General features: G+C 50.1%; 1 protein-coding gene across 5 annotated transcripts in view; it reads left to right on the top strand.

The window, feature by feature from the left end:
- EVL (Enah/Vasp-like) overlaps positions 1-26,353 on the top strand; it is a 165,343-nt gene that overhangs the window by 105,867 nt on the left and 33,123 nt on the right. For all 5 annotated transcript variants that reach the window (XM_060003933.1, XM_060003935.1, XM_060003931.1 and 2 more), the window contains exon 3: positions 8,294-8,471. In XM_060003933.1, the coding sequence (XP_059859916.1) occupies positions 8,294-8,471 (178 nt within the window). The remainder of the gene's footprint in view (positions 1-8,293; positions 8,472-26,353) is intronic.

Genomic DNA, 26,353 nt, shown 5'->3' with positions numbered 1-26,353 from the left:
ATACCCTGAGGAAACCATAATTCAAAAACAGTCATGTACCACAATGTTCACTGCAGCACTATTTACAATAGCCAGGACATGGAAGCAACCTAAGTGTCCATCAACAGATGAATGGATAAAGAAGATGTGGTACATATATACAGTGGAATATTACTCAGCCATGAAAAGAACGAAATTGAGTTATTTGTAGTGAGGTGGATGGACCTAGAGACTGTCATACAGAGTGAAATAAGTCAGAAAGAGGAAAACAAATACCATACGCTAACACATATATATGGAATCTAAAAAAATAGTTTCTGAAGAACCTAGGGGCAGGACAGGAATAAAGACGCAAACATAGAGAATGGACTTGACATGGGGAGGGGAAAGGGTAAGCTGGGACAAAGTGAGAGAGCGGCATGGACATATATACACTACCAAATGTAAAACAGACAGCTAGTGGGAAGTAGCCACATAGCACAGGGAGATCAGCTCGGTGCTTTGTGACCACCTAGAGGGGTATGATAGGGAGGGTGGGAGGGAGACGCAAGAGGGAAAAGATACGGGGATATATGTATACATATAGCTGATTTGCTTTGTTATACAGCAACAACTAACATAACATTATAAAGCAATTATACTCCAATAAAGATGTTAAAAAATAAAATAAAATAAGTTTTATCCTTCAGCACTTGTCTAGATTAGTCCTACCAAAGCTTGGAGAATTAGTTTTAATATAAAGCTGATAAGGACACAGGTTGAAAGTAATAGAGTGGAAAAAGATGAACCTTAACAGACACTAACCAAAGAAAATGGTGTGACTATATTAATATTACACAAAGTAGACTTTAAGGCAAGAATTATTAGTGAAGATAAAGGACCTTTTTAATGATAAAAGAGTCAACTGAAAAGGATGACATAACAATCCTAAATTTGTAGGCATCTAATATATCTTCAAAATATATAAAGCAAAAATGGACAGATCTAAAGGGAGAAATAAAGGAATCCAGAAGCCTGGTCGGAGATTCTGTTCATACCTGCAAGAGACTGGAATAAGTAGACGTAGAAAATCTGAAGAGCGTTATTAACCAACTTGACGTAATTTACATTTATAGAAACTACAGGCAGCCACAGTAGAATATACAGTCTTCTCAAGTGTACATTGAGCATTTAACAGGACAGACTACATGCTAGGCCACAAAGCCAATCTCAACAAATTTAAAAGGATTAAAATCATACAGAGTTTTTCTTAGACCACAGAGGAATTAAGCTAGAAATCAGTAATAGAAGGATAACTAGAAAATCTTCAAATGTTTAGAAATTAAGCAGTATACTACTAAATAACCCATAGGACCAAAAAAAAAAGTCACAATGTAAAACTAGAAAATATTTTGAACAGAACAATAGTGCAACTGCAATGTAGCAAAACTTGTGGGATGCAACTAAAGCACAGCATATAGACAAACGTATAGCTAGAAATGCATAGCTTAGAAAAAGAATGATTGAAAGTCAGTGACCTAAGCTTCTATCTCAAGAAGCCAGAAGAAAAAAATTAAACCAACAAAAGTAGAAGGAAAAATTAAAAGCAAAACCAAAAATCTAATGAAACAGAAAGCAGATACACAATAGAGAAAAGCAAAATGTTGTAGTTTTTTTTGAAAAAAAGAGTCTAGATAGACCCACATATATATGGTCACCTGATTTATGACAAAGCCCCGTTGCACTCAGTGGGCTAAAGATGGTCTTTTCAACAGATGATGACAGAACAATGAGATATCAATATGAAAAAAAAACTTTATCCCTAGTTCCCACTATACCCCCAAATTAATTAAAAATCAACCTAAATATGCAAAGTAAATCAATAAAGTGTCTAGAAGAAAATTCAGGAAAATATCTTCATTATATTAAGGGGAAAATACAGGAAAATATCTTTATGACCTTGAACGGGACACACAAAGCATTAACTGTAAAAGAAAAAAAATTAAGTTGGACTTCTTTAAATTTAAGGAGTTTTCTTTGTTAAAAGGCCCCATTAAGAGAATGAAAGGGCAAGCTACAAACAGGGAGAATATACGTACGTACGCACACACATACGTACATACATATATGCATGCATACATGTGGGCAGGGAGAAAGAGAGGGAGAGAAATGAATATGACAAAGGATTCATATGAAGAATATATACAGAACTCCTACAAATCAAAAAGAAAAATCATACAACCTCTTAAAAATGAGCGAAATGACTGGGACAGGAGTTTCACAAAAGAGAAAAGAGCAGCGAACAGAAGACGTGGCCAGTGAGCACGTGAAGGTTGCTCTACATCATTACCCATAAGGGAAATACAAACGAAAACTGCAATCAGAGTACTGCACGCACACCAGAAAGGCTAAAATTCAAAGGACTAAAGGCTAAAATTAAAAGGACACCAAATGTTGGTGAGGATGCAGAGCAGCTGGAGTTCCCATTACCGCTGGCGGAGGTGTCAATCAATACAGCCTGTTTGAAAAATGGTTTGCCAGAACCTAGTAAAACTCAGTATACACCTACCCTATAACCGACTCTTGGGCACCTACCCAAGAGAAATGAGTGTCTGTGTCCACTGAAAGACCTATATGAAAATATTCCCAGCAGTTTTATTCCTGATACCCAACAGTTAGAAACTACGAGAATGTCCATCAACAGGAGAATGGATAGGTTATTTATAGTATATCAAAAAATGGAATGTTATGTAGCAATCAAAAAAAACTATATACTTATAAATACAGTGACGCAGGTGAATCTCATAGATATTATATTGAGTGAAAGAACACAGAAACAAAAGTGAACATACCATATGAATCCATTTCTGTGTAGTTCAAGAACAGGCGAAAGTAACTGATGGTGATACTCAGAAACGTGGACATCTCTGGGGAGGAGTGTATTAAATGAAGCTGATCCGCAGCCCTAAGTGGACTTGTAGTAATACACATGCTCTAAGGAGAGTAAACAAGGGAATGGAACCATTGAGTAGGTACAGAGATTTTTAACTATCAGCGCTCGTAAGTTCTGTTTGTCAGTTAATGAACACTGACCACCTCTCGAGATGGTCAAGTGACAAATAGGCCATGTGTCATCTGCACATATGTCCAAAACACATTGCATGGACTCTCCTTTTTTAGAAGGCAGTTTAGAAGTTTCAGAGTAGATCTTTTCAAACAGAAAATATAAATGTTTAAATGGTCATGTCCATTGATCCAGAAATTCTGCTCATAGGAATGTTCACACAGACATATGCACAAGGATATTCAGTCCAGCATTATTTATAATATTTTCATTTTACGTATGAAGAAGCTAATGCCAGTAACTTTTCCAAGTTTATTCAGCTGCAAAGTAATAAGGCCAGAATTTTAATCCTGAACCGTTTGACTCAAAACCCTCTGCTCAGTCCTTGTACCTAGTACGGTAGTTGTGTTTGGAGCAGTCGTAGACCCTTGTGGGCTATGTCTGGCTAGCAGACACAGCACTCGGTGAGCAGCCTTTATAACTCTATGCTCTAGGTGTAGATGGATCAGAAATGGTAACCCAAGAGCTGCAGTTGGAGGACAGGCCAGCCATGTGCAGCAAAGAACCCAGAGGACTTCTGGGACAGCTTTATCACACTCTCCCAGTCCAGTAGCCGAAAATCTCTGAAAGTAGAGAATCGATTTCTGAGGCTCTTTAGAGGTTAGAGCTAGGACCAGAGAAGGAATTATGGGAAGAAAGATTGCAGCTCATTATGCTGGCAGTCAGAAGCAGCACAAAGTGCTAGGCTACAGGCTTGGATTCTAAATTCAGTTCTACCATTACTTACCTTGTAACCTTGGGCAAATCACTCATTCTCCCTGGGCCTCAGTTTTCCCAACTGTAAAAAGGGAGGATGAGTTAGACATTCTGTCTGGTCTCTGAGTTCCTTACGCCACACTGTTTCTAGATTCTGGATAGGCATCCACCTCCCCCAGTTCCCGCTCCCTCTAAGTCCCCCTCCAAGAACATAGCCAACCAGAGATTTCAGATCTTAGGATTCTAAATCTCACTTCCCCAGATCATCCCCTCGAGTACCTGGAAAGATATGTGATACACTGAAGAGTCTTCTTTTATCTTGCTTCCATATCCCTCAACCATTCTTGATATGATGTGGTTTCCAGACCTTCGTCCATTTGAAACACATCCCTCTGGCTTGCTCTAGTTTGTCAATGTCCACTAAAAGTGCAGCACCAAAACCACACAGACACAGACCTTCTGGTATAGACTTAACCACGGCAGAAAGGAAGAGGGTCTCATCTCCCTCATTCTGGTCACTGTACCGCTATCATCGTGCCCTCTCCTCTGAAGAGCTGTGTTAACCACAAGTCACTGTGCTTCTTATCATGCATGTAGCCACAAAACCTCCAGCCCTTTTCTGACGATCTAGAGCCAAACCCAGAGAGAGAACCACCGAGGAACCTGGTTATAGATGTTGGCCAAAACTGCAGTGTCAGTATGTAACAAGTTAAGAAACTGTTGGGCTTCCCTGGTGGCGCAGTGATTGCGAGTCCGCCTGCTGATGCAGGGGACACGGGTTTGTGCCCCGGTACGGGAAGATCCCACATGCCGCGGAGCGGCTGGGCCCGTGAGCCATGGCCGCTGAGCCTGCGCGTCCGGAGCCTGTGCTCTGCAACGGGAGAGGCCACAACAGTGAGAGGCCCGCGTACCAAAAAAAAAAAAAAACTGTTGTGTTTCTTTAGCTAATTTAGTACACGTGCTTCTCTCCCTCCGTCTCTCTCACTTGCTGGCTCTTTTTTCACTATAGGACAATCCAAACCTACCTTCCACCTGGCTGAGACTTGGGAAAAACCTCTTGTGGGTATTGCCCGTGTTTGCTATCCTCTGGCCTTTATCCAACAGCACAGCAGGATGGAGCAGTAAATCAGAGTTCTCATCTTAGTGCCCCAGCCAGCACACAGGGTGTCTTGGCCATGTCCCCTTGCATCTCCAAATTTTTTCCTGAGCTCTCCTTCCTGACCAGGGGGACAATAGACTGAGTTACCTCCAATTCAAGTCACAAAACCCTAGAGCCTCAAAGCCAGAGGAGATCCGAGAAATCATCTTGTACCTCTCCTAAAGCAGAATCTTTCCATTGTATCACTAACAGCAGGCCATCCAGCCTTATCTAGACTCTGCTTGCATATTTCCATCTCTGAGGACCTTAATATTTCTCAGTTAACACTTGCTGGCAGCCTGTGTGCTAGCAGCTGTGTTAAGAGGTTTCATATGCATAATTTCTCCCTGCCATTCCCTACCCCCCCACCACCACCTCTGGCAACCATCAATCTGTTCTCTGTATCCATGAGCTTTTTTTTTTAAGATTCCACATACAAGATAGATCATACGGTTTTTGTCTTTCTCTGTCTGACTTCTTTCCCTTAGCATAATGCCCTTGAGATCCATCCATGTTGTCAAGATGGCTAGATTTCATTCTTTTTATGGCTGAGTAATATTCCATTGTGTATATACCACAGTTTCTTAATCTGTTCATACATCAATGGACACTTAGGTTATTTCCATATCTTGGCTGTTGTGAATAATGCTGCCGTGAACATGGGGGTGCATATATGTTTCTGATTGAGTGTTTATATTTTCTTCGGGTAAATACCCAAAAGTGGAATTGCAGGATCATGGGATAGTTCTATTTTTAACTTTAAGGAACCTCTCTACTGTTTCCTGTAGTGGCTGCACCAATTTGCATTCCCACTGACAGTGCACAAGGGTTCCCTTTTCTCCGTATCCTTGCCAACACTTTATTTCTTGTCTTTTTGATAACAGCCGTTCTGACATGTGTGAGCTGATAGCTCCTTGTGGTTTTGATTTGCATTTCCCTGATCATCAGTAACGTTGAGCATCTTTTCTTGTACCTGTTAGCCATCTGTATGTCTGCTTTAGATAAATATCTATACGGATCTTCTGCCCATTTCTTAATTGGATTGTTTCTTTGCTATTGAGCAATACAGGTTCTTTATGTATTTTAGATATTAGTCCCTTATGAGATATATGTTTTGCAAACAGTTTCTCCCATTCAGTAGATTGCCTTTTCATTCTGTTGATGGCTTTCTTTGCTATACAGAAGCTTTTTAGTTTGATGTAGTCCCACTTGTTTATTTTTGCTTTTGTCACTTTTGTTTTTGGTATCAGATTCAAAAAATCATCACCAAGGCCTATGTCAAGGAGCTTACCACTTATATTTTCTTCTAGGGGCTTTATGGTTTCAGGTCACAAGTATGTGGAGATTAAACAACATGCTACAGAAGTGGGTTGAAGGAGAAATCAAAAGAGAAATTTAAAAAGTACCTGGAGACAGGGCTTCCCTGGTGGCGCAGTGGTTGAGAATCCGCCTGCCGATGCAGGGGACATGGGTTCGTGCCCCGGTCCGGGAAGATCCCACGTGCCGCGGAGCGGCTGGGCCCATGAGCCATGGCCGCTGAGCCTGCGCGTCCGGAGCCTGTGCTCCGCAATGGGAGAGGCCACAACAGTGAGAGGCCCGCGTACCGCAAAAAAAAAAAGTACCTGGAGACAAATGAAAATGGAAGTATAACATAACAGAATTTGTGGGATGTAGCAAAAGCAGTTCTGCATTCTACCGCTAAGTTCATAGCAGTCAGTGCCTACCTCAAGAAACAAAAGTCACAAACAACCTAACTTTATGCCCCAGGGAACTGGAAAAAGATGAAAAAAGAAGCCCAAAGTTAGTAGAAGGAAGGAAATGACAAAGATGAGAGCAGAAATCAATGAAATAGGACTTCCCTGGCGGCACAGTGGTTAAGAATCCACCTGCCAGTGCAGGGAACACGGGTTCGAGCCCTGATCCGGGAAGATCCCACATGCCGCGGAACAACAAAGCCTGTGCACCACAACTACTGAGCCTGAGCTCTAGAGCCCATGAGCCACAACTGCTGAGCCCACGTGCCCCAACTACTGAAGCCCGTGCGCCTAGTGCCCACGCTCTGCCACAAGAGAAGCCACCGCAGTGAGAAGCCTGCGCATTGCAATGAAGAGTAGCCCCTGCTCGCCACAACTAGAGAAAGCCCACACGCAGCAGCAAAGACCCAACGCAGCCAAGAAAGAAAGGAAGGAGGGAGGGTGGGGAAAGAAAGGAGGGAGGGAGGGGAGGGAGGAAAAGAAGGAAGGAAGGAGATGATCATTTTAAAAAAGAAGAAATCAGTGAAATAGAGACTAAAAAGACAATAGAGAAGGTCAAGGAAACTAAGAGCTGATTCTTTGAAAATGTAAACAAAACTGACAAGCCTTCAGCCAGACTCACCAAGGCAAAGAGAGGAGACTCTGTGCTCATGTTAGAATGTCCACACCACCCAAAGCAGTCAACAAGATTCAACGCAATCCCTATCAAAATGCCACAGAACTAGAACAATAATCCTAAAATTTGTATGGAACCTCAGAAGACCCCAAATGGCAAAAGCAATCTTGAGAAAGAAGAACAAAGCTGGAGACACCACACTCCGTCATTTCAAACTATATTACTGTAATTTTAGTATAGTAATTAAAAACCTTAGTAAATAAAAAGCATGGTATTGGCATAAAAACAGACACAAAAATCAACGGAACAGAATAGAGAATGCAGTAATAAACCCATCAGATATGGTTTTATTAATTTATGACAAAGGAGTCAGGAGCATATAGTGGGGAAAGGACAGTCTCTTCAGTAAATGGTGTTGAGAAAACTGAATAGCCACATGCAAAAGAATGGCTAGTTGTCCTTTTAACTAATAACCCATTTATTAGTGCATTCTGAGTATTAAGACGCTATGCAGAGGGCTATGGGAGGCATAAATATGAATTAGAAAAGGCTCTCGCCCTTAAGGATCTTAATATCCAGAAGCCTCCATAAGATATGTGTCACTGTGTGACCTTTGCAGTAACCCCATTAGGTCAGTAGAGCCAGGATCATTATCCCCATTTTATAACTGGCGAAACTGAGACCCAGAGAAGTGCAGTGCCGCCTAGGGTGACATGGCTGGGAGGCAGGGCCAGGACCAGGACCCAGGGAACCTGACTCCCAGCTTAGGGCTGTCCTGTGGAGGTCACGACCACACTCTTTGTTAGTTAAATGAAAGAACTAGTGTTCAAACCCTCAGTGTTGTATAGATCATGTTGAAAAGCTGCCGGGTCGTGCTTTCCCCTTCTGCTGACCCCATCCCCGTCCCCCTGTCCTCTTGTAGCCCCAGGGGACACAATATCCTTGCCCCACACAGCTCACTTACCTTTTATTTATTTACACGTATTTCTCTCTCTTTTCCCTTTCAGGTTGTGATCAATTATTCAATCGTGAAAGGGCTGAAGTACAATCAGGCAACGCCAACCTTCCACCAGTGGCGAGATGCCCGCCAGGTCTATGGTTTAAACTTTGCGAGTAAGGAAGAGGCGACCACGTTCTCCAATGCCATGCTGTTTGCCCTGAACATCATGAATTCCCAAGAAGGAGGTAAGCGGGGCTCGGTCTTGGCCTGGTGCCTAGACTCTCTCTCATTCTACCTCTGCCCTCCTACAGTTCTGGCTGCCTGGGTGTCCTCGCCCTGCAGCTGCGCTGAGCTGATGCTTTGTGGGTTCTCAGAGAAACGCACTGCCTGACTCTAGATTTAAAGCTACGTTAGCAATTTGAAGGGGGAGAGAATGGCATTTACATCTTTTGGCCCTCGGTAAGATACAGATTTGTGCTGTGTTCCTAAAGCCAAGTGTCCAGATGCATCTTACATTTGTCATCCTAATTCGATATTCTAGACACATGTTTGGCGTAGACCGGAGGGAACGAGCAAAAATGTATTCTTGTATTCAATCATGCGTATGTTTAGCACACTTTTACTCAACATTTACTGAGTGTTAGAAACTGACTAGACAGAATAGGTAACAAATGGGGAGATGGAGTCCTTTCCCTCAAGGCACTTGGTATCTTGGAGTAGACGGATTCATGAACTGCTAACTGTAACGTATTGTGATAAGTGCTCATAAGGTATGAGCAGGGCAGGGACTTGAGGAGCACAGAAAGGGAAATCAGGGACTGCCCCTGTGGGCTGCCAAGGGAGGCCTTGAGCGGGTGGTGACATCTGAGCTGGAGTTTTGAAGGGCAAAGAGGTGCGAGTGGGCATCCCAGGCAGAGGGAACAGCAAATACAAAGGCACGTGGGCCCGAAAGCCCAGCACACGCTGGGAAAGAGAGCGCTGCAGTGTCTGCAGACCGCGGTGCCGGTAGCAAGGAGATTGGATGTGGAATTAGAAGGGTGGCACGGACTGCACAGTGAAGGGCTCCAAATTGGAAGGCTTGGGGTGTAGACAGTGGGCTGGGGGCGGCAAGGGGCGCTAGCAGAAGCTTCCGTGCAGGGCAGGTAGAGCAAAGGAGCAAGAGCACACGCGGCCGTTCTCGGAAATTTGTAGCGTTAGCTTCAGAGGGAGGTCGCAGGCCTTCCAGGATGTTGGCATCTCGGTGGCCACAGACAGTCCTGCACTTTGCTGGAGATCTTACCTTGGTAGAGCGTGGTAGTGAGGAACTGGGCCTCGGGGTGCCCTGCTGGCCTTGAGTCCTGGTCATTTTTCTAGGCTTCAATTTCTTTAGCTATAAGATGGGTGATATGTGGTTGTTTCTAAGTTTAAATGAAGTCGAATGTATGTTAGCAGGCTGCCTGACACGTATTAATCACCCAGTATTAGTATTTGTGGGTATTATTACTGTCACTGCTGCTGCTGCTGCTACTGCTGCCAGAATTGGGGTGGGAAGTGGAACCTGGAGGGAGATGGCTTTTCAATACCTATTGTGCCTGACAGGTTGGAGCTTTGGGACCCAATTTAAACCCTAGGAGAGTTTTTTTAAGAAAATAAAGAACACGTTTTGAGTATGCTTCCCGCAGGTCGTACATAGAACTGGTACTTGTAGAGTTCTGTCCCCACTGTGAAAAGGCCCCAGGGTTTGTGGATTTTCTGCTGAGAACTGGGGGTGCGCAGCGAGGAACCACAGCGGTGTGCGTGATGAGTGCAGGGCCTGCCTGCAACATTGTAGGCACCAAATAACTGCGTAGTCAGCTGTCTTTTTTTCCACCCAAAAGCCTTGAGCTTCGTGGTGGAGGGAGCTGAGTTGAAGGTTTCCGATCCGAGCTGCCTCACTGGCCCCGGGATGCGGGAGTTAAGCTTTATTTTATCTGTACATGCAGATACATTAAGGGGGGAGAAGAAGGTCTTATTTTATTCAGATGACTGATGCAAAGCAACTACTGGTTATTTTTTTAACTTCACCATAGAATCACAAGGAAATCAGCTAATCCAGCCCTCATTTTCAGATAGGAATCGTGTGACCTAGTATGAAGAAATAACTTCCCGGTGCCAGGTAGTAACTCAGATTCAGAACCCCGACCTCCTGCGTCTCCTCTGGGTTGAACGGGTGTCTTTGTTGGGGTAGGGGGTGGATGTGTGCTCACGAGGTGACAGCGGCCTGATTTGAAACTTTCATCATGAATAGTAGTCGCCCATCCCGGTTCCACGGCCTTTGGTGGAGGGGAGACCGTGGGGCCGCTGAGGAGGAAGCGTTTTCTTCACCTGGGGTGTACCGCACTGTACCGTACAGAAACCTGAAGTGTGAGCTCGCTGAGCTTGTACAGATGCATATGCAGAACCCCTGCCAGGCCCTGACAGGGACCAAATCCCTCCGCCCCCTCCCAGGAAAACCAGGATGTCAAGTTCCGTGACAACAGAGCACTCTTACCTGTGTTCGAACTTCGTGTAAATGGATCATATAGTGTGTACGTCGGGGCCTGATTTCTGTCCCTCGACATTACGTCTGAGAGACCCGCCCCTGGACCCATGTGTCTCTGCAGCCGGCTCTGTCACTGTGGAGTGCCACTCCACGATACGGCTGTGCCACGCTGACCTGTAGTTCAGGCCTCAGAGCGCGGGCAGGGCACAGGCAGCCTCTCCACCAGCTACCGCAGGAGGCCTCTGCTGCAGGATAATAGTGAGGCTTCTATCAGATCCCCTCTGTATCGGCAAACTGTGTTCTGCCCTCCTCGGTGGGAGGCGGTTTGCGGTGCAGTGGACCCTTGAACCAACACGGCTTTGAAGCAAGTGGTCCACTGACAGTGGTTTCTTTTCCATGAATGCGTCTCCGGCCCTACATGATCCGCAGTTGGTCGCATCTGCGGGTGCAGAGCCGTGGATGTGGAGGCCAGCTGTGCCGTTACACGCAGGTTTTCACCCATGCAGACTCAGAGCCCGACCGCCACGTTGTTCAGGGGTCAAGTGTAGTGAGAAAAGCATGTGTTCGGAGGCAGTGAGATCTTATACTAAGTGGCCTTGGGGTAATAAACCCTACTTCCTAGGGTTGTCATGAGGGTTAAGTTTAAAACGTTTATAGAGTACTTAGTGTATCGTGCCTGGTATGGAATAAGAGCGTGAATGATACTGGTTCTTTCCGCTTTGGTCCTGTTGAATTTGCTTATCTTCTGTAGGCTTCAGCATCCTTATTTGTAAAATGGGGTCATAAGTCCCTCTTCCAGAGTTGTGGAGAGGATTCAGTTGCCCGGCATGGGGCCTGGCACCTCCTAAGTGCCCACCTCTGCTCCCTCCTCTCCTCACTGGCATGTCCTGTTCTGTGCTAGGCATCTGGGGCTCGGGCCATCGGATCGTGGACTTCCTGAGACTCAGGGTCTCATCAGCATGTCCCACCTCCCCCTCATGCGTGAGCGACACTAGTGTGGCCTCCTGGGGTCCAACAAAGCTGGCAGACACAAGATGCTTAGATACAAACCTGAAAGCAAAGGAGAGCAAATCGTGGCTGCCCAGTCTTCACACCCCTTTCTCTTACCTGATTCTCACCACAGCCCTGGGAAGTGAGTCCCCACACAGCATGGCTGGGTTAGGAGGCTGGGGCTCAAGAGGGGAAGGGGCTTCCCTGGATGTACACCCAGGACTTGACCCACTCTCGCAGTTTGCACCCTCTGTGTGCTGAGGACAGGTCACGACTCTGTTCTTTCTTTGTTCCTTCCTGCCTGTCACCCTGGTGAAACCCATTGTTCAGCCAGAGTTCTTGACATTATTCTGGAGAAAGAACGGGCGCAACAGAGCAATGTTCTCGCTGCCTGACTTCTACGTGGAAGAGAGAGGAGAGAGTCAGACCCTTGAGAGATCTGTTTTGCTGGCCTTGTTCCTTGGCACCCACAAAACCTGTCTTTTTATGCCAGTGAGTTTTGGATACTCATTCTTCAACTTCAGGCCCAACCTAGGGAACCTAAAGCCAATTTAGCAAGTCAAATCAACAAATTAAATAATGGTCCTGCTGCCTGGTGCTTTCGGTTCCCTGGGGAGGCACAGGAGTGCAGAGCTGGCTCAGGGTTCTCTTGGGACCCACAAGGCTCTGGGTTCAGGGGTTATCTCAGTGGATAGGGGGACAGTCAGCCCCTGGGTTCTTGGGGCTTTTTCTATAGAAATTGGCACCTGGAGGTAGTTTGGGGTGTGGGGAGGAGCCGTCTGTCTCCTAACGCGCAGCCGTCTTCTGCGTGAAGGAGGAGTGCCGACATTGGCGGAAACGGGGCCTCCCTGTGGGTACCGCTCCGTGACGAGGTGTGATGGCCGCGGGTGGTGTGTGTGCTTAGGGGGACTCAGAGTGGGGCTTCTGTGGTCTAGTTGGATGGCAGAGATAATGACTGTAGTAATAATAACATCTAGGCTTCCTCTGCAAAGCCCAGGATTTTCGTTTCTTACCAGGATCTTCTCCCACATGCCCCTTCCCTGCCCTTCTTGAGGGAAGGGGCTCCCACTAACCAGGCAGCCCCACAGGTAGGCCTCAGCTGGCTAAGAAAGGACTTCTTATACTCTAAAGAGCCTATAATTTGGCTTTTATTTCCCACAGGTTGTCAGGCCGGCTACTGTTAGACACATTTATTCAGATGGGGACTTGGGGTTAAAAGAGGCGGCATGTCTGCCAGGATCTTCCAGTGGAACTGAGACTCAATTTTAGGGCTCCTGCTTTAAAATCCAGTGTTTTTTCTACAGCTCTGCAGGGCCTCAGTAGGTCAGAGGGGAGGGTCAGCCAGCCGTGGGCCCAGCCTGAGCCCACAGCTCCGGGTGGGCTTCTTGCTCTGGGGATCACAGGGGCTTGGTCAGGGCGGTGAGCATGGCTCATGGCACGTTACAGCTGCTACAGAAAGAGGACCGAGGACGCGGGCCTCGGTGCCGGCAGGTCTGCACCGTCTCAGCTCCCACGCCACTGATGCACGTACCTGGACTCCCTGCGGCTGCTGTCCTCAGTGGGCGCGCACCACCGTCTGGTAAAGCCGCCAGCTGTCAGGCAGGGCAGCAGTGTTTACAGGCTATACTTGGCCACCCGGCCCAGCTCAGCTTCCCTCCCCGCTGCAGTTCATTCTCTTAGCAGACTTCAGTTCACAGTTTAGTGGCCTTGTAAAGGCAACTGCTTCCATATGCTTCCATGTGAGCCTGCTTCTGACCTTAAACAGGTCATTTCTCTGGGGGCCCCAGTTTCCCCGTCTCTGAAAGGAGGGATACAGACTTGATCAAGCTCTCTACAGGTCCTTCTAGCCCTAACGGTTTAGGTTTTATGTATATTGTCTGGACAGAGTGAATGCTAGTTCACTGCTTACAGATGTGGTCACTGTGGCCGATGCTAGAAGCAGGAAAAGCCCTGTGTAGAAACGGGAAGGAAGAATGTCCTTCTTTACTTCCCGAAGGACCTAGCACGTCCGGGAGGCAGCATTCCTCATCATCCGTAGTCCTTGTTTATAACTGAAAAATAGAAAATACAGACCAGCAAACAAAAAATTATCTCTGATCCTAAAACCCAGAGATGACTGCTGTTAACACTTACGTAGCCTTCCAGAGTTTTCTGCGTTCACATATGACTGAAGAGCTATTCCCCAGAAATAGTCTGTATGTACTGTCTTGTAAGCTTTTCTCACTTGGCACTATGGTACGCATGTCCTTCTGTGCCAAGGAAGTCGGATCTCCTCACCATTTAAGTGGCCAGAGTGTTGCACTGAGTACCATATAGAGATGTTACTACAATTTAACCAGCCTTCGGCTTGTAAGTAAGTTGTCCCCATTTTTCACTACTATATTCGTGTAACAGAGGGCTGTTACAGGCTCTCAGGCTCTGTTGTATGTTTATATGTTAATTTGTATGTATGCTTTGTGTCTCATGTTCATCTTTACACACTTGTCCGATTATATCTTGGGATATTTCTGAGTCAAACAATACATACATTTCTAAAGCTTTGACGTATCTTGCTGAATACACCTTCCGGAATGAGAGTACTGGTTTGTACTGTGTCCAGCCCAGTCGATGGTCACCCACTGCTGAGCCCGCACCAGGACCAGGCCTTAGTACTCCTATAACCTTAGCAAACACAAGAGAAGGGAAAACGTATCATTTTAATTTGCGTTTTTGTTTACTAGTATGATGACCATTCTTCATATGCTAATTTGAGCTTTCATTTTTCCCATTATTTTCAGGAGTAGCTTTAATTAAGTGCAGTACAACACGCAGGGCTGCAAACCTCCTGCGCCTTTAGTCACGTCTGCATAATTTCCCACTCCCACGGCAGGTGCGTCCTCTAATGACCAAGAGATCTTTTATTTCCTTTGGCAAACGAGTGGAGGCAGCCTGCTCTCATGTAGTGTGTTTCAGGCTCACGACAGATAATAAATACACCTCCCTCGCCCGGCTGCTGTGGCGTAGTGTTACTTCATCTGTATCTTAGGAGTCGTTGTTATTCATGCTCGGCTGCATAGACGTAGAAGAAAACATTCACTCTCTTTCATTCCCTGGAACTTTACTTCTGCTGGAGGAACTTCTTTCTGTTTAGAATCTAGAATCATGTCAGTAGGTCAGAGAGGTTCCTTGGCTGTTCCTTCATCTGGCTTCCTAAAGCAGGGAGGGGGTCTAGGAGTTAGAAGACCTAGCTGTCAGGTGTCTGGGTGCCCGTCTGAGAAAGCGTTTCCCTGAATGAGTCACTCGGTAACATGAAAAAGAAGAATGGCTCTTTTGTTGGAAAAGCAAGTGTGTAGATGAATAATTCCCTCATTAACCTATATTTAGAAATAAATTTAAAGATGGGAAGGATCTTAGAGATACTTAGCCAAGTTTTTTTTTCCAAAAAAACTGGAGGGCTTCCCTGGTGGCACAGTGGTTGAGAGTCTGCCTGCCGATGCAGGGGACACGGGTTCGTGCCCTGGTCCGGGAAGATCCCACATGCCGCGGAGCGGCTGGGCCCGTGAGCCATGGCCGCTGAGCCTGCGCCTCCGGAGCCTGTGCTCTGCAATAGGAGAGGCCAGAACAGAAAAAAACTGGAGTTTTTTTGTTTTTTTGTTTTGCCGTTTGGAGCTACTTCTCTGGTTGAAGGGGGAGGACAGAGGGGAGCTGGCCTCCCCGACGGCTCTGCGGCAGCTCTGGAGAGCACAGACCTCGGCGGGTGGTGCCAGCACCTGGCCCGTGCACCTGCTGCCGCACCCCACGGCCTCCTGTCGCGGGCGCTACAGCCAGCACCCTCGGCCCTGCACATCCCCTCTGCCGGGGTACTTACGTGTTTTACTCACAACACCTCTGTGGGGTCTGCTTCCCCGCCACCTTACTGGTTCTACTGGTGGTAGGACTGGTATAGCCTTAGTCACCAGCCATTTTCCAGGAACAGAGCCGGAGAGGCACCCAGGGAGCTCAGGAAATGCGTGTGAGAAGCAGCAGCCTTTTTGACTTCCTGAATCTCAGGAGCCCAAGTTCTGTTCCTCTGGGCTAGGACTCAGGAGGTCTGGCTCTGGTCGCAGCTCTGCTCCTCACGTGTGCCCTCGATCAGCACAGTGACCTCCATGGGCCTCAGTTTCCTCATCTGAAACATGCAGTGCTGGTTGTCCTCCAAGGTCCCCCCAGGCCAGAGGCCCTCAGAGCCCTTTGTGTGTGGTGCCCGTCGGCTCCGCGGAGGAAGAGGCCATGGTGGCCCGGAGGTGAGCAGACCTGGGTGCTGCCCGCCTGCATGCAGCCTGGGCAAATCACCTCCCTTTTCTGTGCCTCGGTTTCTCCATCTGTAAGATGGGCAGATTCTGAGGCGTTTAGCGCAGCCTGGCGCATGAAAGGCTGTGATGGTGACCAGCCAAGCCCCGTCCGACTAAGGCAGAGGCTCCCCCAGCACAGCGTCTGGGTTCCCCGGGAAGCTCCGCCCTCGGTGGGAAGAGCCTGGCCTGGAGGTCGGGCATCTGCTTGTTGGCCAGCTCGGCCGCCACCATGCCTGTGGCTTCAGGCGTGTCTCCTCTGCCGTGCAGGCATCGGTGCTTAGGCTGGACCAGTCAGGTGGTTCCAACAGGGACAGTGTGGGAGCGGAGAGGAGGCATTTGGTGGCCGGTGGACAGAGGGCCAGGAGCACTGGACGCATCACGGTGCGCTGGGCAGCCCCGTGTGATCCCGTACTGTCCTACGTGTTCCACCAAACACATGGAAGCAAGGAACCTAATTATCTGAGACAGAACTTTACTGTGTTGCGAGAAAAAGCACTCCTTTTTTTTTTTTTAATTAAGTTATTTATTTATGTTTGGCTGCGTCGGGTCTTCATTGCTGCACTTTCTCTAGTTGCAGCAAGCGGGGGCTACTCTTCGTTGCAGTGCACGGGCTTCTCATCGCGGTGGCTTCTCTTGTTGCAGAGCACAGGCTGTAGGTGTGCAGACTTCTGTAGTCGCGGCACATGGGCTCAGTAGCTATGGCTCGCAGGCTCTAGAGCACAGGCTCAGTAGTTGTGGCCCACGGGCTTAGTTGCTCCATGGCATGTGGGATCTTCCCAGACCAGGGCTCAAACCCGTGTCCCCTGCATTGGCAGGCGGGTTCTTAACCACTGCGCCACCAGGGAAGCCCCTCCTTTTTTTTTTAATACCAGTTCTAGTATGTGCTGGATTTTCTAGGAATGCAGCCACCCCGTGCTTCGGAAGAAAATTGTGCTTTAGTTTGTTTGTAACTTTACCAAGAGTTGTTTTCTCTTTTGGAAAATCTTATCTCCAGCGTTATGGCTGGTGAGATACACAGCACCGCATTATTGAAACCGCTTGTGTCAGTAGTGGCCACTGTGTGTCTGGGGGCGGTGCCGGCACCTGACTGATGATGTCTCCTACTGTAGTTGTCTGAGCTGTTACGTGGTGCAGTGTTGTCTTATTATTGGTTACTTCTCTCTCTTCTCTCCTTAATTATTTTTTTCTAATTTATGTAGGTAGGTTATATAATCTTTAAATTTCACTTCAGTATAATACAGGGAGTGTTATAAAATGTTTGTAATAAAAAGGGGCCATTGAGTCTGAAAGGAAGGGCTAGAAGTTCTGTAAAAACGAGACGAGTTCGGTCTTCGTCACGTCTGGTATCTCCTTGGGTCATCACCTAACAGTGCCGGCTGGATAAGGGAGGCTGGGATCTGAACACTGTTCCTCTTCTCCTCCAGAGACAAGCAGGAGAGGCAGCGGGGCCCCCGGGAGGCGGGGGGTGGGCGGGGAATGTACATTTTGGAGCCAGGGTACCGCGGTGTGAAGGAGAGCCACGCGTTCCTCCCACCTCTCCTCCGAGCACGCCTGTGCTCCGGCACCGCGTCCCTCCGACAGCGCGCCAAGCGGTCCAGACGCTGCCTGCAGGCAGCATCCCACAGGCTACGGGCTCAGCCCCAAAAGACCGCCCCCACCCCCTTCAGGAGCCAGTCACCTGTGCTTCTGACCAACAGGCCATGAGTCAGAGGGGCCTGTGCCCTCCTCAGGTTCAATGAATTTGCTAGAGTGGCTTGCAGAACTCAGAGAAATGTCTGACTTACTGGATTACCGACCAGTGTATTAGAAAGGATGGAACTCTGGAACAGCCGGATGGACGAGATGCACGGGGCAAGGCGTGTGGGACGGGCCCAGAGCTTCTGTGCCCTCTCTAGGCAGCACCCTCGCCAGCCTCCACATGTCCACCAGCCCAAGATCTCTGAGCCCCATCCTTTTGGGTTTTTTATGGGGGTTTCATTACATAGGCCACAGGCGATTGAACCCAATCTCTAGCCAGTCTGCCCTCCGTAGAGGTTGAGGGCGTGGGGACTGAAAGTTCCAGCCCTCCAATCAAAAGTCACTGCATTAACATCAGCTCAAGGGTGGTTGAAAGGGCCTGTTAGAATACACCCATCTCACCTCCATGCTCTGCAGCTGTGTCAGGAATTGAGAAGGAGCCTAAATGTTATCACGAAAGATGCCCCTTTGGCTCCTGTTTAGGAAATTACAAGGGTTTTAGGAGCTATATGCCGGGAACAGTGTGCGAAGACCAAATGTACATTTCTTATTATAAATCACAGTATCACCCTTGGGTTCAAATTTCTGCTACTCACAAGCAGTGTGACCCTGACGAGTCACTTCGTCTATAAAACGGATATAATAATACCATTGATGGCTGGAGGATCACCCCACACAATTCCTGTGTGACACCTGTACCTGTAGGTGTCCGGTAAATAAAGCTTGTTTCCTCCAGGCCTCTGCTCTGCCCCCCTCACAGGCACTGCTGTTCCTTGTCAGCAGAGGAGCGCTCTTTCGTTAAACTAGGTTCTCTCGGAACTTCCCGCAGTCACTGTCTAGTTGTCTTTTCCTTGTTCCTGAAGGGTAGGGCCTTGGTGGCACCGGATGCGAGGCCCCAGGCTGATGGCCTCCAGCCCTCTGGCGGGAGTGGGCTTTTGAGAATAATCTTCCCCCTCCAAGCCTCCACAGGTGTGGAGGACAGATGGTGGAGGCCCGGCCAGCACTGATGTGGGACCAGAGAAGGGCTTAGACGTCAGGGCGCTGGGCTTCCCTTTTGCAGCTGGGACCCAGTGCGGGGAGGGACTTGTGCGGGTTGCACAGCACATCGGGGCGGAGCTGCACCCAAGCCCCCTCCCGCTGTCCCACATCACGCCCAATCCTTCCTAAAGAAGGATTTTCCCTGGGACCCAGGCCCAGGGTGGGGCTAGGAAGAGAGCTGTGGAGCCTGGAAGGCGGGGCTCGGGAGGGCTGGAGAGCTTGGCTTGTCCGTGTTCTCTCCAGTGACATCCAGTCCACCCTCCCAATGGGCAGAGTCATGCTGTCCTGTAGCTCACTCAGAGTGGGAAGACCCCAGACCAAAACTGAGGGTCCCCTCCTCCATTCCCGCTAAGACCTCAAGAAACTCTTCAAATCCGAAGATGCGGCGACCCTCAACTCATCCCAGAGTCATAGACGCTCCCAGTAGGTCACCAGCAGTGATGAGGGGAGGGGGCCAATGTCATGTGCATGTGACCAAGCCTGAGTGTGCCGGGAAGAGTGGAAGAGACGGCCCAGAGGGCACCCCACGGCATGTTGGGCCTTCCGCACAGACTGCCAGGGTCTGGGGCCCAAGAATGCTTGAAGCAGGAGACCATTAAAGCCAGCACTGGAGGCGGGAGTCCGTTTCCCCAGAACCTTAGGGCTTCTGGAGCCCCCGGAGGGGTGCTGGGAGGACCTATGTCCCAGTGCCTGGGCTTCTAGGGCAGGACCGTGAAGTTGCATTCACAGGGGAGAGGCCAGGAGCAGCCCTGCTGCTGTAGGCTGTCAGACCTTGGGCAGGACTCCTCCCAGCCTCAGCTTCTTCATCTGTAAAATGGGGTGGTCATGCCTACCTCAGATGAGATCATGGGTGTACAGCAAAGCATGGTGCTGGTGGCAGGAGTTCTGAAGACTGGCTGGCTTGTCACGAGCAGGAGGTAACACCTCAGAGCATCCAGGCTCCGTGGGAGTGTGGCTTTCCTTTAAAGGCCTTGGGCTCAGGATTACTTGCAGGAATGCCTCAGGGCGTTAAAGCCTGATGCTGGCGCTGGGCAGGGAGGGGCACAGGGGCTTGCCTGGTCAAAGGCAACTTTGCTTACAGTTTGGGGTTGAATGCAGTGAATTTCAAACTGTCTATGTTGTGGAGTTCCAGGGGTTCACCAGGCATGTCCTACCCTCACACCCTGATGACAACCAGAATAGTTCCATTTTATCTTTTGGGACTCTGCAAAAAAGGAAAAGGAGCACCTGGTAGCTTGGTGCAAATCCACACGGGATGAGTTAAAGCACGTCTCTCAGAACATAGCGGTGTGGCCTTTTGTTACCTGGTTTGCTTGTGATAACATCATTCGTTGGTGCATTTCAAGCCGGTGCTGGTGATGAATGTTCCCCCAGTCTTTCCAATGTCCTTAACCGCTGCAGCGTCAGCTCCCACAGGAGGGCGCCCAGGCCAGGGGCCTCTCCTGAAGAGTGAGGCCTGGAGCCGTTTCCTCTCACTGTCCCACCTCCCGGCTTCGTAGAGCCGGGGCTGGATTCTGCTTTTCATAAACCTCTTTTCTTCTTAAAATTACCTGCTTTTTTCTCCTAAGGAAAAAAGCTGTTTTCACCTCCCTCCTGCGGAGGCCGTGGGCACTTTCTATCCCCGACAAAGGGTCACTGAGGACACCCGTTCCCTGAGGCTCCGCGTCATCTCCTGCCTGCCCCCTGGTGGCCGCTTCCTGCGCACCAGCCCCCGGGGCGTCCTACCACCTGCACCCACGGTGACTCACCAGGGCACCTTCCCCAGAGCCCCCCCACCCCCGGCGTGCCCTCCTGTCCCCACTCTTCCGAGCCCCACTCCTTCTGCAGGACCCTGGCTCTGCAGACAAAGCCGTTTCCGGCCACCGTGGCAGGGTGCCCCGCTCCTTCCCCGCACTCCCACGGTGCTCATTTACGCCTCCATCGCAGGGGTTAATGCCACCTAGCATGTCACATTGTTCTCAGCATGTGCGTTCGGTCAGGCTGGGAAGTCAGAAAGTGTCCTGTTTGTCTCTGGACCCTCAAAAACCAGCACACTGTCTAACTGACAAGCTCTGGCTGCATCCATACAGGTGAGGGGGGGCAAACCAAGACCCGGGGACTTGCCGGTCTTGAGACCTCCAGCCCCATATTGCGATTGCATTGGATGGTCTATCCTGACACGGACGTGCACTGGGCCCGACCCCAGACCCCAGCCTCACGTGTGTTGTCCTCGTGCTTCGTGCTTGGGCTGCGAGCCACAAGGCACCCTCCCCTCCCCTCCCCTCCCCTCCAGGGGCCTCCTCCTGCCTCTCAGCACATGGTCATCCACTTGGTTTGAGCTCGCTATTTGCTCATCTAGACTGTGAGCCCGTTGAGGGCAGGAGCCCCGAAGAAGGGCCAACACAACCCAGGTGTTTGGACAGTAGGTGAGCTCACTGGTGCGGTCACACATCTGTCTGTCTGTCCCTCACGTGGCCTGATGCTTCCTGCCGTCACGCCATCCTCTGCAGACCAAGACGACGTTCCTGGACCAGCACCACTTTTGGAACTGGGCGCAAGGCGAGGGGTGCTATCTGTGATTGAGGGACATGGCACATAGAATTGTCTCACACAGAAATCGCACCCGTCACCTTGGCCCGCCTAGCAGCACCCTGAACCGAGGAATACGCCTTCCCCAGCCAGCAGCCGTGTTCTCACCGACCTCCAGCTCTTTGTGGCCCTGGGGTACACGTGTATCGGACGTGGAGTCAGGCAAGTCTGGGTTCGTGCACTGCTTGTGCCAAGGCTGTGCCCTCGGGCAAGTCACTTCAGATTTCTGAGACTTAGTTTCTCCATCTGTACAATGGGTTTACTACACCTACCTCACAGGGTTGTTGTGAGGATAACATGAGATGATGTTTGTGCAAGTTTTTTGTCACCTGTAAATTACTATAACAATTTGAAGTTACTCTTTTTTTTTTTTTTTTTTTTTTTTTTTTTAGTATTTGAAAAGTTAACTAACTAACATATCAACTCCTGTGGTGATGCCTTGGGAGACACAGGGAGGCCGGGCTGCTTGGGCTGGGCTGGTGAGTTCAAGTCAAGGGTCCAAGGAGAGGCTGTACCTGACCCTTGGGGTCTCCCTCTGCACCTTGGCAGTACTTTGTAGCCTTCTTGGGACCCCTGATTTCTGAGCATCCCAGCAGCAGCCTGCTGCCATCATTGTCTTCCTTTAAAGCACTGCTGGTTTGTGTGTAGCTCCCATCCCGGAGAAGGAGGACCTCCTTCCACCGGCCCCAGGGTCATCTCCCTAACGCTAATGGGAGGATTTCTTTGGGGCTTTTCGTTTTCCTTAGATCTGACCTGGGTACCACATGCTCAGTTGGGGCTTGAGCTCCTGAATGGTCCATTATGGATGCCCGCCTCGCCAGTGCCCACCAAGTACATCTCGCGTTGGGTCGTGGTGAGCAGCCTGTGGTCAGCACAGCGACTGACAGATGACACAGACTCTGGGGGCAGAGGACAGAGTGCCAGGCCCGTGCTCCAGGCCCTGTCACACAAGAGCCTGTGAAACCTTGAGCAAGCCGTTTCATCACCCCGAGCCTCAGTTTCCTCATCGTTAAAGGTGGTTATAATAACCACCTGCAAAGTTGCTGTGAGACTCAAATGATAACATAAGTGGGAATGTGACTTGCAAGCTGTAAAGCACCCTAAGAATGCAACAGTGTCCTGGAGCACCCCATCCCAGGACACTGTCTGAGATCTCAGCCCTCAGAAACGGCCAGAGTCCTCACTGGTGTGGGAAGAAACAGTGACGTGCCCGGGGGCTGGCCCACACGCTCCTCAAGGAAAGGAACGTGTCTTTTGTTGTACCTGTCCCGCCTGGTCTCACTGGGTCCCCTGGCATCCTCCTGAGACTGTCGGGGACAGGTTAGGAATTCCTGTCCCCACTTTAAGGCTGAAGAAACGAAGGCTCACAGCAGTGATTCGCCAAAGGCTACACTAGTGAGTGACAGAGCCCAAGTCTCTGATTCAAAGTCCAGGCCTTTGCCCAGTGAGCCAGATGGCCTGTCAAAGAGATCCCAGTCAGCTGGTGGCCTCCACACTTTCTAAATCATAACCCAGCTTGATCACGGGTTGATTATTATGGGCGTTTAACCTGGCCCATCTTTATAGCGAAATGCCTACTTCTTCTGAAATAAGTCAAAAATTAATTAGCATCCATTTTCTTTTTTCTCAGTTAGCATACTCAATATCTTTCCTAAAGAATGATAATTTCCAGGTCAGCCTTCTGCCAACTTTAGCTCATATAGGATAAGAGCCAGCTCAAACATTTTAGTAAGTGACCATCCCAGGGACGCAGAAACCCAGGTGCTGGACCTGGATGCAACCTGCAGCTTCTAGAGTGGACAGGGTGTGAGCATTTGAGACCCTGCCCCCCACCCGCTTGTCAGCTGCCTGCCTTCATTCATCATTTATTCATTCAACAAACGACTGGGCTTTCACAGTGGACACCTACTTGATTTGCCTGCTTCTGCGCTTAGTCTGTTCTCCACACACAAGCAGATTGATCTTTCCATGTCTAGGTCAAGCCAGGTCGAGCCTTGCTCAGGACTCTCCAGAGACTTACAGTCTGACCCAGAATCAAATCCAAACCCTGACTGAGGCCCGCGTGGACCTCCCTGGCCCTGGCTGCCTTGCTCATTCATTTCCACCCCACTCTCTACCTCACCCACTTACTTCCAATCACAGCGGCCTCCTGGTCGCCCCCCGATTGTGCCACACGTGCCCCTTCACCCCGGTGTCCCTTCTATCTGGAATGCTCTTCCCTCCGAGTAACCCATGGCTCACATGACGCCTCGTCAGGGAGGCAGGACCCACACACCTGCCCCTTCAGCTCTTCCTGCTGCGTTCCTCCTGTTACGTGCTACCGTGTTGCCTGTCTTTCCTCTCGAGAACCAAGGGCCCAGGAGAGTGGTTTGTGTCCACAGCTGTATCCCCAGTGCCGCGCACAGTGACGTTTGTGTGATGGATGAAGGACCAGGCATATCCTGGGCCTGTTCTGTTATGGGCCGTGCACCAGCACACAGAGAGGACCAAGACACGGTTCCCGCATCTGCAGAGCTCAGTCAGGCAGAGAAGAGGGACTTGACAGTACAGTGTGGCCAGTGCGGGGACAGAGGGAAGTAAGTCCAGGGCCTCGGGAGCCTGAGATGCAGGGACAGGGCTCCAGGAAAGCCTCTGCAGAGGGCATGCTGGATCTGGGGCTTCAAGGATGGATAGAAGTTTGCCAGTTAGAGAAGAGAGAGGACAGTCAGGTGAGGAAGCCGCGCGTGCAAAGGCACAGAGACGTGCTTGAGCCTTTCACGGGGGCACTTCCCACCCTGGACGGGTGTGGGGGAATCGGTGAGGCTTGCGGAACAGTCAGGGCCAGGTCTGGAAGGGCCTAGACCTTCCCCTCGAGCCCCAGGCCTTCATGGCCTCCTCTCCCTGCCAGACAGATCTTCAGAGGTGAAAAGTTACATGCTGATGTCCTGCCCTGGCGCCGTGGCTCTTGCCGGGGCTTAGAGGGAGCGTCCGTGCCGATTCCCGGCTGCCTGGGACTTCCTGAGGCCTGAGAGCCTCGTGCTCTGCCTCTGCGGCTCCTGCGCAGCTCTTGGCCACAGCCCGTGGCTTCTAAATGGACTCAGCGATGGTTTGCCCCGGCCGGCCAGCCCCAGTTGCCACTGTCCATGGATAGCACCCCACCTGTCTCCCAGCTTTGGAGGGACACGGCATGCTGTTTGCGGTGGCAGACGGGTGGGACTGAAAGAGTCCTGGCTTCACCCATCTTTACCACCGATTGGGGGTAATTCATGCCTCTGAAACTCCATTTCTGATCTGTTGCATGGGGTTGTACTGACAGCCTGTCAGGTGGTTTTGAGAAGTAGACACGGTGGTGTGGGGCATAAATGTAGGGTATTTCACTTCTCAAGGCGCTCGCAGTCCGGCAGGGGTGCACACAGGCACCTACACAACTCTGATAAAGGACAGCCTGGGGCCTGGCGGGCGGGGCTTCACCAAGTCCCTGAGCAAGCCTGGGGCCATGGGCTTGTGGGGCAGAGGAGGGAACGTGCCACATCACAGGCAGAGGAAGCACCAGAGAAAGGCGGGAAAGAAAGCAACATTTCAGGAGGCCGCAGGCGACCGACTGAAGAACAGAGAGGTTAGGAGAGCGCACCGGGGCGAGGCTCAGAGAGTGAGTCGCAGGGCCCTGGATGCCGGTCAGGATCCCGCCTGTCCTGGGGCTGGTGTGCGGTGGAGCTGCAAGAGACCCCCAGCCTCCAGAGTCCTTGCAAGTCCTGGGCCATGTTGTAAAAACTCACGCAGATTTTATGTTCTTCTCCATGGTGTATCTGTGCCTCCTTCCCTATTTGGAATTATTTCCCATCCAGTAAAACTGATGCTCCAGGGCTTCCCCGGCGGCGCAGTGGTTGAGAGTCCGCCTGCCGATGCATGGGACGCGGGTTCGTGCCCCGGTCCGGGACGATCCCACATGCCGCAGAGCGGCTGGGCCCGTGAGCCATGGCCGCTGAGCCTGCGCGTCCGGAGCCTGTGCTCCGCAATGGGAGAGGCCACAGCAGTGAGAGGCCCGCGTACCGCAAAAAAAAAAAAACAAACTGATGCTCCAGAAGGGTGCCCTCCTGTTTCTGCACATAGCGCAGAGCACCCCACGCCGGGGAAGGGTCTGCCCAAGACACAGGGGCCTCTCCAGTTGAGGCGTGGAGGGCGGAGAGTGGCCTGGCCTCAGCGGCAGAGTGCAGGAGCAGCCCTACCGTGTGACCTCAGTGACTCAGGCACAGCTGGAGGTTAGCCAAGCCACGCATAACCGGCAGGACGTTCTTACGTGAGCTCATCTAGAAAACTTAGAATAAATCCTTGCTGAAGAACCAAATCCATTTAATTAGCTAGTTCACAGGCTCATAGCGTAGAAAAGGACCTTACAAGCCACATCAGCCAAGACCCTCGCGTTACACACAGAGAAACTAGCTCGGAAAGCCCCGCACCGGCAGCAACAGGGCTCAAATCCAGCTGTTTGCCTGACTGTGTTTCGGTAGCTCGTGATTCCCGTTGCAAACACTGCTAATGAAATGTCATCACACACTTCTGGAGCATCTAGCAGCTGGAGGTGGAGCAGGCAGCTTAGTCGGGGTCTGAGCCCTGCCACCTGCAGGGTGTGAATTCTGCGGATCCCATCCACTGCGCCTTCAGCAGTTGGAGGTAATGGAGACACTAAAGCCCAAAGAGAATTAACACTCGGCTCTGCTGACCCGCATCCTAGCTTCGGTTACAACCTCACCTTCAGTTTCTCCAGCTGCTTGCACCTAACGCATAGCGCTTTTCTAAGGAGAAGTGGTCCGTGGCTGGTGGGGTGGCCCGGGGCTGCGTTTCTGACCACTGGATACCAAGGAGAGAAACTGCTCCTGAAGACCTCCCCTTTGGGGAGTTTTCTCAACATGACCCATTGCAGAGCTGACCTCTGAAGAGACAGGAAGCTGATGGGGACAGAACATGGGCTCGGAAGCTGCAGGAGCTCGTTCTGCTTCTGACTCTG

Source organism: Delphinus delphis, chromosome 2, assembly GCF_949987515.2.
Source record: "Delphinus delphis chromosome 2, mDelDel1.2, whole genome shotgun sequence".
Classification (NCBI taxonomy): domain Eukaryota; kingdom Metazoa; phylum Chordata; class Mammalia; order Artiodactyla; family Delphinidae; genus Delphinus; species Delphinus delphis.
This window is presented reverse-complemented; position numbering and strand designations above follow the sequence as displayed.